General features: G+C 47.7%; 1 protein-coding gene across 5 annotated transcripts in view; it reads left to right on the top strand.

Moving 5' to 3' along the window:
• Nucleotides 1–12,684, top strand: part of TMEM39A (transmembrane protein 39A) — a 21,595-nt gene extending 8,911 nt beyond the window's left edge. For 2 of the 5 annotated variants that reach the window (XM_085524997.1, XM_015876365.3), the window contains exons 2-9: nt 4,292–4,482; nt 5,998–6,220; nt 7,555–7,638; nt 9,279–9,421; nt 9,825–10,173; nt 10,987–11,174; nt 11,694–11,814; nt 12,325–12,684. In XM_085524997.1, coding sequence (XP_085381123.1) covers nt 4,292–4,482; nt 5,998–6,220; nt 7,555–7,638; nt 9,279–9,421; nt 9,825–10,173; nt 10,987–11,174; nt 11,694–11,814; nt 12,325–12,558 — 1,533 coding nt within the window. In that variant the 3' untranslated portion in view covers nt 12,559–12,684. Of the gene's footprint in view, nt 1–4,291; nt 4,483–5,997; nt 6,221–7,554; nt 7,639–9,278; nt 9,422–9,824; nt 10,174–10,291; nt 10,354–10,986; nt 11,301–11,693; nt 11,815–12,324 lie in introns of those variants that run through there. The other 3 variants (XR_014937691.1, XR_014937694.1, XR_014937690.1) reach the window with 2 other exon arrangements.

The raw sequence follows: 12,684 nt of genomic DNA, 5'->3' as shown, positions 1-12,684 counted from the left end.
GTCCGCACTGAGCTTCCTCCTTAACCCATTTCTCCTACAAACTGGTTGCAACGTGAGGCTGTGGAAAATGTGCTGACTTGGGAGACCTTGCCCCTAACCGGTTTGGCCTCCCTGCTCAGGGCCAGCTGGCAGGTGTGTGCCTTCCCAACCAGCCCCAGTTGAAAGGTTGTGTTTGCTCAGTGCTGGGGGACCTCTGCGCAAGCCAAATATTTGGCTTTCCACCTGATAACCTATCCGTTATTTCCTGCTGGAAACGTTGCAGCGACCAAATGCTCTTTCATGCCTGAACCTGGTTGGTGTTTCTGCAGATGTTTTGTAGCATCCTGGTGTTCGGAGTGGCGGATGTGATGCTGTCAGCAAGGCAGACTCATGATCGAGATGCAGGCGTCACCGTTCCTAGGCTCTTCTCATGATGTATGTGTGTATTATTTGCATCGTGTTGGGTCAGTCGGTTGCGAGCAATCAGTTGTCTGAAGTCTTTATTAAAAACAACTACAACAAAAGTAAAATTCTCATGTTGAAGGGAAGTAAGAATGAGCCACAATAGCTAGTACTCATGGCAGTGCCAGAGAATTAAATATAGTGTGGAATTACTACTAACTTGCACAGAAGTTGAGGTTGTGGGACAAATGCAGGTTTGGGGTTAGGTTGACCAGGCTCGGTGACTCGAAGCAGGGATCTCCATAATGTAGGAGACCTTTTTCACATTGGTTGTTTCAGTTTTGGAGACTGGCAGGAGAGACAGGGAAATAAGTAGAAAGAGCTATTTGTCTTCTAGCTGAAAGTCAGGATAAATGAGCCGCTGTCTGGGACACAAGGGGTTGTTGTCACCTGTGGGCACCAGCCGCTGCTATCCTCCAAATTCATAGATAGGTTTTTTGCCCAGGCTGGGCTGAGCCAAAAAGATCTTACGTGGCCTTTTGCCTCTGTGGGCTGGAAGCTGGAGCCTCACAGCTCATTCGGGCTGTCCTTTGGGTTCACTCCCAGGATAGGTGCCTTTGAAGAACAGCAGATGAGAAGCTGGCATGATGCTGCAGGGTAGGGAGCGTTTACCAGACACCTGGATGCAGGAGCTGGTGATGTGCAGCACCAACTGCCATGGCGAGGGAGCTGCGGCAGTGATGTTGAATGGCATCCTCGCTGATGGTGATGTGTTGCTTCACCCCAAGGTGTCACATGCTTATTAGGCAGGAATAAGCCTCTCTGATCAAGGTGGAGATCTGCGATGATAAACCCACAGTCTTTCAGGCTGCGTCACTTCAAGTGGAGGTGGCCATATTTCTCTCTCCACTCTTCAGAACATCTTCCTGTAGGACTCATGGAGCCGAGCAGTCTCTTGAGTGTTCTCTGAGCTCTGACAGTTCTCAGGCCTTGGTGCAGCGTGCTTCCAGAGGGGATTGGAAGCTGGGAGTTTTCTCCAATTAAAAAGCATTAATGCTATCAAAATAACTTGCTAAGCATTATAACGTTTCCAGCAAAGAGATGGGGAGCCAGGCAGTTTTTTTGTTCTGATGAGTCACTGACTCTCTTCTGAGCTGTCCCCTGTAAGTGCTGTTTAGACAGCTGCTGATGCAGGAATACCACGCTTACGGATGGCCCCTGGGGAGCAGGAAGGGCACCGATCCGCTCACCTCCCAGCTGGTGGGAAATTGGGCTGCTGAGCTCTTCATCCCTCGGGTCTTGCTTGCGGCAGTGGTTCCTGCCCATATCTGTCCTGCCTCTTCGAGATAGGTGGTGGTTGATGGAGAGAAATGAAATGCCCACACGCTGTCTGTAGTCAGAAAAGCACAAATCAGAAACAGGCTGGTACCTTTTGTTTCTGGCTCCCTGTAAACCATGTCACAGATGAAGGTTTCATCTCTGTCCCAAAGAGAGCCATCACAGCTCTCCATATGCATTTTCAGGACTGCTGTTATATAGCTGATCCCCCAAATCTGTGTGTGTTTTTGGGATGCCCATACCTGCTTTGGAGGGCAGGGGATCTCAGGACCATGGCAGTTTCTGATCTGGAAATGCTGGGGATGAAGGCGTGATATTTGAAGGGAAGTCACAGGTCAACTGGGAAGAACCATTTGGAATCAAACTAATGGACTGAAAGGTCTTTTCAGGAAAAGCTTTTATCTGCCGTTATTCAACTTTCTGCCTGAGACTGCATGAAATGAGTGCTGATGGAGTGGGAGCTCTACAAACAAGAGACAGGAGCCTGGAAGGACTGTGTGGGCTCTTTATGAAAGGTCCTAATGACTTTGGTGCATGCAGGAATCTTACCTGGTAAAGTAAATGTCACAGGCACTTCTCCAAAGCCAAAGGGTGGGAATGTGATCATGCAGTGTCCAAGTGTCTCTCGGTAGGCACATGAAACATACTCATTGCAGTGTATGAATGACAGCTGGTAAATCACATGCACAGATTATTGAACGTGGCATAAAATACTCACCGCTAACTCTTAACAACTCCAATTAGAACATCAACTTCTGCGCATTACATTCGCTGTCATAAATGGCGTGCAGGTTGGGTTGGATCGATTGTTTTTAGCTTCCACAGTGTCTGTAATAGTTTAATTTGGCTTAAAGAGGTTTTGAAAGTTACTCCCTTTAGGATTGTGGGGATTTGGGCTTTTTCTTTCCATCTGTTTTTTAATGCCTGAAATACAGATATTCTCAAACAGAACTCTAGAACGTACCAGAGAAGGCTGTGAGTTTTCAAAGTATTGTCTAGAAAGGGAAAGAAGGACTTTGTTCTCTGTTGTGTTGTCGCAGGGATTAGAATAAGAGTTCTGAAGTCTGCCAGAATGCGTTATTTTCTTCCAAGCCGAATGCATCTGGTGTTTACTCTCTCCTTTCGTGCAATTTCACAACATCATTCTTTTTCTTCCACAATCTGTTTTACTTTAAGTGACCTTCATGTGGGAACGTGCAGAACGTCTGTAAAAAAACACCTTATTTTTGTTGCATCTTTGAGTTGGCTGCTGGGCTAGAGACGAAGCTTGAGAAACTTGTAAACCAAAGCAGGGTGGGGGTGGGGAACCCAACAAACCCCAGCATGTATTTCTATTCCTTTTTGGAGTCGTTCTGTGTTCATGGTGACAGTGATGTGACTCATTCAGCAAACTTTCAGCCTTTCTGCCAGCTATTTCTCAAGTTTTTCAAGGAGGTGATAACTGAATTAGACACAGATAATGGGTTCCACCCGTAAGTTTCAGAGCGAGGTTGAGAGCTCCCCAGAAAGCGGGAGTGTTTTTCTTGGATTCTGGCTGGGTTCTGGCTATGATGTTTTGCCAGTAGGGCATCCGAGCGGCCTCCAGAAATGCAGACACACTTCTGGAAGCTGCTCTCTTGATGTCATGGCTCTGTGCACAGCCGTGCTCGTTAGGAACGACTTCTGGGATTTGCACTCTAGTTTTAACCCATCATTCTGACAGCCACCAGAAGCTTCCCTGACTGTTGAAATCCTCGTAGGCTTGGGTAAGCTCAATGAAATGAAAGCATAACATATATGAGAAGTGATAAAGTCTTTACCAGAGAAGCCATCTTCTTTACTGATACCAGTTTCCTAATCTCTCTCGTGGTAGTTCATTTTAAGGAACCGATTCACTTGAATGTCATTTGAAATAAATATTTATAAACTTATGTTTTAATGTATTATTTTTTAGGGCTGGGCTGTGCGGTTGCCCATCCGCACACTTGAAGGGCACCCATTCATGTGCATTGTGCTGCACTACCCTGTTAGCTGGAGCCCTATTTAAATGGGCCTCCCACTATCAGAACCATGCAATTAACTGCTTTGCTAAACCTTCGCGAACACCAATTAAAACTGTCTGTTTTGAGCTCTAGCAGAGGGGGTCCAAATTACATACTAGCATCAGACCCCATCAAGTAATGTGCTGGTGTTTAGAAGGATCTGCAGAGCTCCAAGAGCTCCTCACACCGGAACAGAAAGAGGGTTCTTTCCATATTTGCTTTTGAAACATGGCATGCGGTTGTGCTGACTCCAGCGCTGGAGGTGCGTGGTGGGAACTTCCCAGCCAAGAGGAACTGCTGCAAGTCATTGGTAGATAACATAAGCTGACCCTTTCTAAAGACACAGCATTGCTGGATTCTGTTCTTTGTATGCAGGCGGACACTGACCCAGTACTGTTGAAGTCACACAGTCTGTTAGGGTGGTGATGGGTGTCCCTGCTTTGCCTCTCTGAGTTAGAGTGGCTGCCTTTTGCATGAATTCATTCACATGGGGTTGTGAAGCACTTTATCTGTAGTTTGTTGACTAAGTGATGTTTCTGCTTCTTTTGCAGACCTGGGAAGGCTTCAGGATCATCTGGGTCTCTGGGCACAGCCTGCTGGAGGCACTGGAAGTGGACTGGTTCCTGGTCATGCCCGGTGGAAGGAGGGGACCCAGCCGGCAGCAGCTAAGCCGTTCAGCTTTGCCTTCTCTCCAGACTCTGGTTGGCGGGAGCTGTGGAAACGGTACTGGTTTGAGAAACAGGTGAGGACAAAGGTAGGATTGTTGAGACATCTGTGGCTAGGATAACGTTAAAAGCTTCAACTCCTATCTGCTCTATGCTCTGATCAGTGGTTCAGACAAGGAATTGGGAGATGGAACCCTCTTTGTGGCATTAGGTGAGAGTAAGCCCTGCAGTGCCCACCCAAGAAGAAACATGCTCTGTGTTAGAAGCCTCTTCCAGTTTTTCTTCCCAGCTCTGCTGTGCCACATGTTTCCCTCTGCAGTACTTCTCTCTGCACACTAAAATCTGCCCCATGGGGAGGCTTGTAGAAGTGGGGTTGCAGTTATGCAGTATTCATTTTGTCTTTCCCTGCAGCAGTTTGCAGAGGAGTGAATCCCAGCAGATTATGAATCCTTGCCTCTATTACTAGGCTGCCTGCGGTGCTGTGGGAAATTACTGTGACACATCAGAGTACAGCTATGAGCCCCCCCTCCTACCTGATAGGAAGAAAGGGCAAGAGGATGTGTGTTGTTTTGACACTGCTGGATCCACACAAGACCAGTTCTCGCAGTTTGCAAAGCTCATCTCTGCTTTCTGGGGAAGCTGGAGGTGGAATAAGGAACTCTCAATAGCATTTAGGGCTCCGCATTTAGCATAAAGACTACAAGGGCCCATATCAAAGTGAGCAGACTAGAAAAGCTGTTTGCTACGCTTTGAGGCTTTGATCTACTTGTTATAGGTTCATCCTTATAAAATAAAGAGATTTAAGCCATTTAGTTTTGGCTATAAGGACTTCTCTGTCTCAGGTGGGTGGACGGGTGGCTCAGTCTTAGACTTTAGAGGAACAAGTGACAGTGGAGACCTTGGTGTCGGCATCTCGGGGCCGTTGGGGAGCATTGCTTATCTTGGTTTCAGTTAGACACAACATAACGTACATCTGAACATTTCTCTGCCAGTTTTGTGTACAAGAGCTTTTAGTTGTCATAGCCTCATCCAAAAGATAGGAAAGAAGGAAGTGTGAGCACATTTGAGAGGTCAGCCTCAAGGAAGTGGCTCCATTCCATTTTTAGTTAACTTTCTTTAAGAGAGGAGCTCTTGGCAGAAAGGCAGTGGGCGCTTAACAGTACTGGGGAAGGAGGCTGTGTGCTGAAGTGGGTGCTGCTGTAATAACGTCTTACTGGTGAGCGGAAGGAGCCAGCTTTAAGAGCTCAGTCTGGCACAGAGTTCTTCGTGGCTTTTTCTTGAGGTTTTTTCCTTACTCTATACTTTTATTCCCTTTGCAACTTGTCTGAAATATAGCTGAGCGCATCACAGCACCGCTGGTAGACCAATCTATCTGTAGTCTGCAGAAAATGCTGACTAAGAGTTTTGTCCATATTAAGAGAAAGATGAAGCTTAACACCAGTCTTGTGCCGGTAATATGAATGCAAGAATGATGCCATCTCTACTTGAGCAATGCCCAGTCCCAAATTCAGAACCTTAAGCATTTCCTGTCCTGGGAAACAGTGGAGATAATATATAACGTTTACCAAGTGAGTGGTATCTTTTTGCTTCAGGAATGGTAGTGCCATCAGCCTCTCTGCGCCTCCCATCACAGCGCTGATTACTCCAGAGCCTGTACGTCACTGCCGGATCCCTGACCTGCCATTAGACGGGAGCCTGCTCTTTGAATTCCTGTTCTTCATCTACCTACTGGTAGCCCTCTTCATTCAGTACATCAACATCTACAAGACAGTCTGGTGGTACCCGTACAATCACCCTGCTTCCTGTACCTCACTGGTGAGTTCCCCCAGTAAATACCATCTCTTGTGCTTTGGCATTACACAGCTTCTTGTCATGCTTCTGGACTGGATTCACCAAACCTTTGACATAAGGGGGTGAAGGGGACTTCAGTTACACCCCCATCAACCAGACTCATGTCATCCCTCATTTTACAGGGCAGGGGGGGAAGTATATGGAAGCTGAGAGAGGCTTTTTAGTGAAGCAAGCTTTCTTCACTGGAAGTTTCTGCAGGTGCTTGTATAGCCCCAGTAGCCACTGCATTTTGAAATGAAGTTGAGTCTCCAGGAGCCTTCTGCCTCCTGCTGTGGGTGCTTCTACCCAGTGGAAATAACAGAGCCTGAGAGGAGGGATGATGGAGGTTTTTGTTAGTATCTCCCAACAGAACAGCAGCAGGGGAGTTGGAGAGAGAGTCAGATTCTCAGCTGGTGTAAACCTTCCAGTCTCCTTAGTTTCATTATTTTTTTCCTGTCTGAATGCCTTATACCTCAGTCAGCAAACGCTTACTGTGTAAATCTAACTTCTGAATGGTCCTTAATTCATATGGTCGTCTTGCATTGAAACATGAGGTGGTTCCTTAGTTAGCTGTGCAGACAGGTGGTGCTGGTGTTCCAGTTCTCCAGCTGTTAGTTTCAGATTCACCTCTGTGATGCTGGACGCAGCTTTAGTTGAAGTAAAAGCATTCCACTTTAGTTTTCCTACCTGAAAACATTTATGGACTTACATCTATTCCCAGAAGTCAAGCATTCTCACATACCCAAAATTTCCTTCTGAGACAGCACTATTCAGAGTTAGTTAACTATTCTAGCCAGAACACATTTGATGACTTCACTGAAAAACTGTAAGGGTTCCAAGAGCTGTAGCTAACTTGATGCAGCCAAAATCAATATTAATACACATCTGTGGCCAACGCAGATTTTCTTACATGACTTTGATTATCAGAGAGCTCTGGTGGTCACTACAGCCTATTTCTGAGATGGAGAGCTAAAGTGAGTTGGTGTTTAGGACTCTGGGCTTGGCTGCCCTTGCTGTGGTTGGTTGGTGGCTTTTCCCAGGAGAACTTGCAGGCTGTTCTCCACTGTAGTGTCCTGGTCCTAAAGCTCTTTTACCCTCAGAATGCCTGCCTTTGAGTGGATTTTTTTTTTCTCTCATGTGGGAAAGACTTTACCCCAGGAGACGTGCCTGTTACTTGTTTTTCTTTCTCATAGGGAGATTAGGGGCATGCCTGTCTAAGGTACTAATGCTTTCAGCAGCCAGCTTTCCAGTCTCCACCCGAGCTGGGTGGTTTCGGAGTCCTTTCCCCTGGTGAAGACGTTTTCTCTTTCCTTCTTCAGAATTTCCACCTTATTGACTACCACCTGGCGGCATTCATCACAGTGATGCTGGCGCGGAGGCTGGTGTGGGCCCTCATCTCTGAGGTAAAGTTCCCACTGTTTCTTCTCCTGCCTGTAGTACTGATTGCGGAGCACGACAGCCTTAGAAAGTTCAGAAAACCAGAGAGCAGGAGCATTTCTTCCTCTAGAAGTCTGACTGTGAAAGTCTAAAGACTTTGGGGATGCCCTGCTATTGCGGGACTTTGTCCTTGAGAGCACGTGTGTCCTTCACTACTAGACAGCCCTGTTGCTTCTCAGCTCAAAGGAGATGAAGTGACCCCACTGGTTTCTGTATCCCTGTGGGCACAATGCTGTAGCTTACTATCTCATGCCAGAGAAGTAGCTGAGAGAATCGCAAGTTGGGTAGCAGAATGGCAAATATGTTAGCTCAGACTGGAAGAGAAGCATCAGAATGAGGACATCTGAGTACACTGAAGTGAAATAGGAATAGCTGGCAGAACTGCTCTTCCTCTCCTGGTTACTCAGTAACTCTGAGGATCTGGTCGTGTGAGCTTAGATTTTGAGACTCACTCTGTGAGCAGAATCTGGTCAAGTATATGTTTGTTTTGAGGAAAATGGCAGCTTCTCAATTGAAGCAGTTAATACAACTCCAGACTGGGTAACTAGTTTTAAAAACAAACTCCCAACAGTTAAGAGCTGTTGAATGGGTGAACAGAGAAGGTGGGATCTCAGAAGTTCTTTCATCTTTGATTTATGCCATTGTCATTTACATTCCCATCCTCCCCATAAAGCCTCCCAGAGACTGAAATTTCTGCTTTGAAACTTCCACGCAAATTCTTGCACATCCCATTGGCTATACTCATAGATTCACAGAGTGGTCTGGGTGGAAAAGCACCACAATGGTCATGTAGTTCCAACCCCCTGCTATGTGCAGGGTCACCAACCAGCAGACCAGGCTACCCAGAGCCACATCCAGCCTGGCCTTGAATGCCTCCAGGGATGAGGCATCCACAACCTCCTTGGGCAACATGTTCCAGTGCGTCACCACCCTCTGTGTGAAAAACTTCCTCCTCATATCTAACCTAAACCTCCCGTATCTTAGTTTAAAACCATTCCCCCTTATCCTATCACTATCAACTCATGTAAACAGTAATTCCCCTCCTGTTTATATGCTCCCTTCCATAAAAGTCTTTGCCATCTCCCGTTTGAAGACTGGAACAAGTTGTTTTGCTGCCCTTTTGAAGATGGTTCCTCCTCTTTAGTCTGCAGTCTGGTGTACCTGGTAGAGGTGAATGGTGGAAATCCTAATGGATTGTCCACCATCTTCTCTTCCCTCAACAGAGAACAATATCTGCTTAGGAAAATGAGTGCTGAGATGTCATCTTTGCCAAATAAATAGCAAGAGGAAGTGCTTTTCAGGCTATGCTGGAATGTCATCAGAGAATTAAAGGACTTGAGTGAAAATATTTTTTACTTTGCAGCTCTGATTTTTTGAATTTTTTAAGTGCCCTATTTTAGTCATGCCCCAGAAGTCGTGCTTATTCATGAATCCTTTGGATTCTCCCCATCAAGGCATTTCTCCTTTACTTCTGGAAGGAGGAGGGCAGCCATCCCTCCTACAGTGTACTTCCTGACACCCTCTCACTGCTCTTCCTCCAGTGGCACCTGGTTGTGTTTGAGCACCAATGCAGTAGGGCTGCTGAACGTATGTTCTCTATTTGTAGGCCTCTCAGGTGGGCGCAACGTCAGTGATTCACTACATGGTGCGCCTGGTGCTACTCACCCTCTGTGGCTGGGTGCTCTGCTGGACTCTAGTCAACCTCTTCCGCAGCCATTCCGTTCTCAATCTTCTCTTCCTGGGCTACCCGTGAGTAATGATACCTTGTAATTTCAGGGCTGGGGGAACGTAGCTGCCTAGGGGTGAGCCACTATGGGAACCAGAGCTGGTGGCTGGAATCTGTCCCTAAAACACAGGCAGACCAAAATCTCATCTTATGAATAACAGGCAAGTAGAAGTAGCTAGAGGATGATGTGGGGAGGACCCCTGACCCTATTAAGCAGATTGCATGCAGCACACTATTTGCATGACAAGCCTTCACTGCAGATGACAACTGAGCCATTGAGATCACTTGTTCCATGAGTGGGATTCAAAGAAGCATTTCTGCACAGTTGTGTTGAGTTGGGCATTAGCTGTCCCTCTCAAGGTGGTCCCTGCTTCATTCTGGGATGTCTATCATTTCAGCCCTTCTTTCTTCCTTCTTTCCCCACAGGTTTGGTGTTTATGTTCCTCTGTGCTGCTTCCACCAGGACAGCAGAGCACAGCCCCTGCCTGCGGACTGTGGTTACTTGGTGCAGGATCAGATGGTGGACGATGGGGCTTCGGCTGTCAGCAGCCTGGTCAAACCCAAAGATTTCCTCTCGCTCCTGTGGGAATCCTTGAGAGAACAGTTCAATAATCCTACATCTATCCCTACCCACAGCTGCCCCCTCTCCCCAGATCTCATCCGCAATGAAGTGGAGTGCCTAAAAGCAGACTTCAACCGCAGGATCAAGGAAGTTCTCTTCAACTCTCTCTTCAGTGCCTACTACGTGGCCTTCCTGCCACTGTGTTTTGTCAAGGTAGCTCTTGTTTGGTTCTCTTGTGCCCCTGTCTGCCGCCTCCTTCTGAATGTTGTGTGAATCGCTGCCGGGCCAGATTCTTGGTTAATTCCCCTTTTCTCTGTCTCCCCTTTGGCAGCCCGGATAGCGGAGCATGGCTGCATCCGGAGTGCACTAGTACTGCTCCTGGTTGGCGGATAGGTATTGCCATAAATGTGATGCACCTCTAGTCCCATCACCCCACTTACTAACTCCCCTTCTCCCACCCCCTGCCCTAGGCAGACGGATAGCGGTGTTCTTTGTAGAAAAGGGCACTTGTTGTTACCTGTCTCAGATCCAACATCGTCCTGGGTTTTGAGTGCTTGGATCAGAGGCTTTGGTGTTCAGCCTGTCAGAAAGCAGAGCCAACTAGAATGTTTGGGAGCCTAAATTCAAGAACGCCTTGTCAGTGTGGGGGTTGTATCTATTCTTTATCTAACTTGTATGAGCTCCAGTTGCTGTAATGAAATGGGCAGGGCTCCACAATCCACGTAGCAGTCCTGGTGCAACTGGTGCTCCTGAAGCAGTTCTGTGGCAAGCAGACCCTCCTGCCACCTGCTGCTGGAGGAGGAGATGCACCAGCTGCAACATCATGCCCCTGCCCTTTCTCCTGCAGGTCAAGGAGAAGGGAGCCTTGAGTGTTTCCTAGCTGTAACCCTCTGAAATCACTGGTCCAAAAGCGCATGCCTGTAATGTGTGGTGTGGGTCTGCTGGATGCACATGCAGTACGTCCCTTGTCATTCCCTCCTCTGCTGGGTGACAGCGGTGCCAAGCTCTTGTCCGGTCTGTTTGCAGAGCACGCAGTACTACGACATGCGCTGGTCTTGTGAGCACCTCATCATGGTGTGGATCAATGCCTTTGTCATGCTCACCACTCAGCTGCTGCCTCCCAAGTACTGTGACCTGCTCCACAGATCAGCTGCCCACCTCGGCAAGTGGCAGAAACTAGAACACGGCTCCTACAGCAATGCTCCACAGCATATGTGAGTGTGGGGATGGGGAGGGCTTGGCCTGCCCAGCAAGGGGCTGATGAGACACTCTGGTGGATGAGCACTGCTGATACTTGCTTATCTACTGAGGAAGCTTCTACACTCCTCACAGTGTCACAGGTAGTAGATGCAATTCTGATTTTTCTGTTCCCAGAAAACAGAAGTGTCTGCTCTGGAAAGCTGGCCAGAAGCTTCTCTGGTCAAAGTGCTGGTTTCTTCTCAGAGACAAACGCTCTTGGCCACTGGAGCAGTCACATGGGGGCAAGGGTGGCCCCTCCAGCATAGCGGGCTAGGTTCTTGCATGGGGAGCTATTCCTTTACATCACCCAGGCTGAGTCCTGGTGAGCTTGTGAGCTCCTTGCCTCTGCATTTCTCAAGTGGAAGTGGGGTGTCACAGAGGCTTTGGTATTTTTCAAGATGCAGCCCGTTCCTGTGAACGAGTTCAGCGAGTGAGTTGAGAGCATCCTCTCGTGCTTCCCCTCATGCTAACGCTCTGGCATTCTTTTCCCGCAGCTGGTCAGAAAACACGATATGGCCACAAGGAGTACTGGTGCGACGAAGCCGATGCCTGTATAAAGCAGTTGGGCCTTATAATGTAGCAGTGCCTTCCGACGTGTCCCATGCCCGCTTTTATGCAAGTATCTCTTCTCTTATTGGGTCACAGCTGTGGAAGGGAGGAGAGGCTTAAACACAGCAGCTGCAGCAGAGCAGGTTGTGTGGAGCAGTGTGATGCTGGGCAGCAGTCAGTTGGTGCCAAACAAAAGGCCTGTTCTTAGCAGCGGGGTTTTCCCATCCCAGTATTACTCAGATGTCTGCTCAAGACAGAAGTAGTGGCTGCCTTGTTAGTGTTTTCTTATTATGGAGATGCAGCTCGTCAGACATTACTGTGTTCATAAGAGGAATGTAGGACATCTTATAGTAAAATGGGAAGGCACATCAGTTGGCCTGTAGGTTACTTTTCCAGTCCAAGGAAAATGACTTTTACACACCTTGTTTCTTATGCTGCTTTCCCTGTGTGGCAGCTGGAATACAAACGCTTCTGCCCGGCTCAGTGGCGCTAGACAGAATGACGCTCACACCTCTCCTCACTTGAACATAGCCTAAAATAAATGATCAATCTGCTTTTTACCTGTTTTCTCCACAGTTCCTCTTCCACCGTCCGTTACGGCTGCTCAACCTGCTGATTCTCATCGAAGGCAGCGTGGTCTGCTACCAGCTCTATTCCCTGCTGCGTTCAGAGAAGTGGAACCATACCCTCTCCATGGCCCTCATCCTTTTCTGCAATTACTATGTCTTATTTAAGCTCCTCCGGGACCGGATAGTATTAGGCAGGGCATATTCCTATCCACTCAACAACTATGGACTCAAGGCACACTAGGCCTGTCAAACGCGTACCCTTTCCCCTCCCCCTTCCCACTGGGCAGGGAGGGAACCTCAGAAAAGAATATTTTCGTACAGTTCTATTTTTTTTCTTGCGGCGTTTATAAATATTTAAAATATTTTA

This window comes from Coturnix japonica, chromosome 1 (assembly GCF_054131305.1).
Source record: "Coturnix japonica strain WE chromosome 1, WE-NBRP24, whole genome shotgun sequence".
Classification (NCBI taxonomy): domain Eukaryota; kingdom Metazoa; phylum Chordata; class Aves; order Galliformes; family Phasianidae; genus Coturnix; species Coturnix japonica.
Note: the sequence above shows the minus strand (reverse complement) of the source record. Positions and strands in the feature narration are given on the sequence as shown.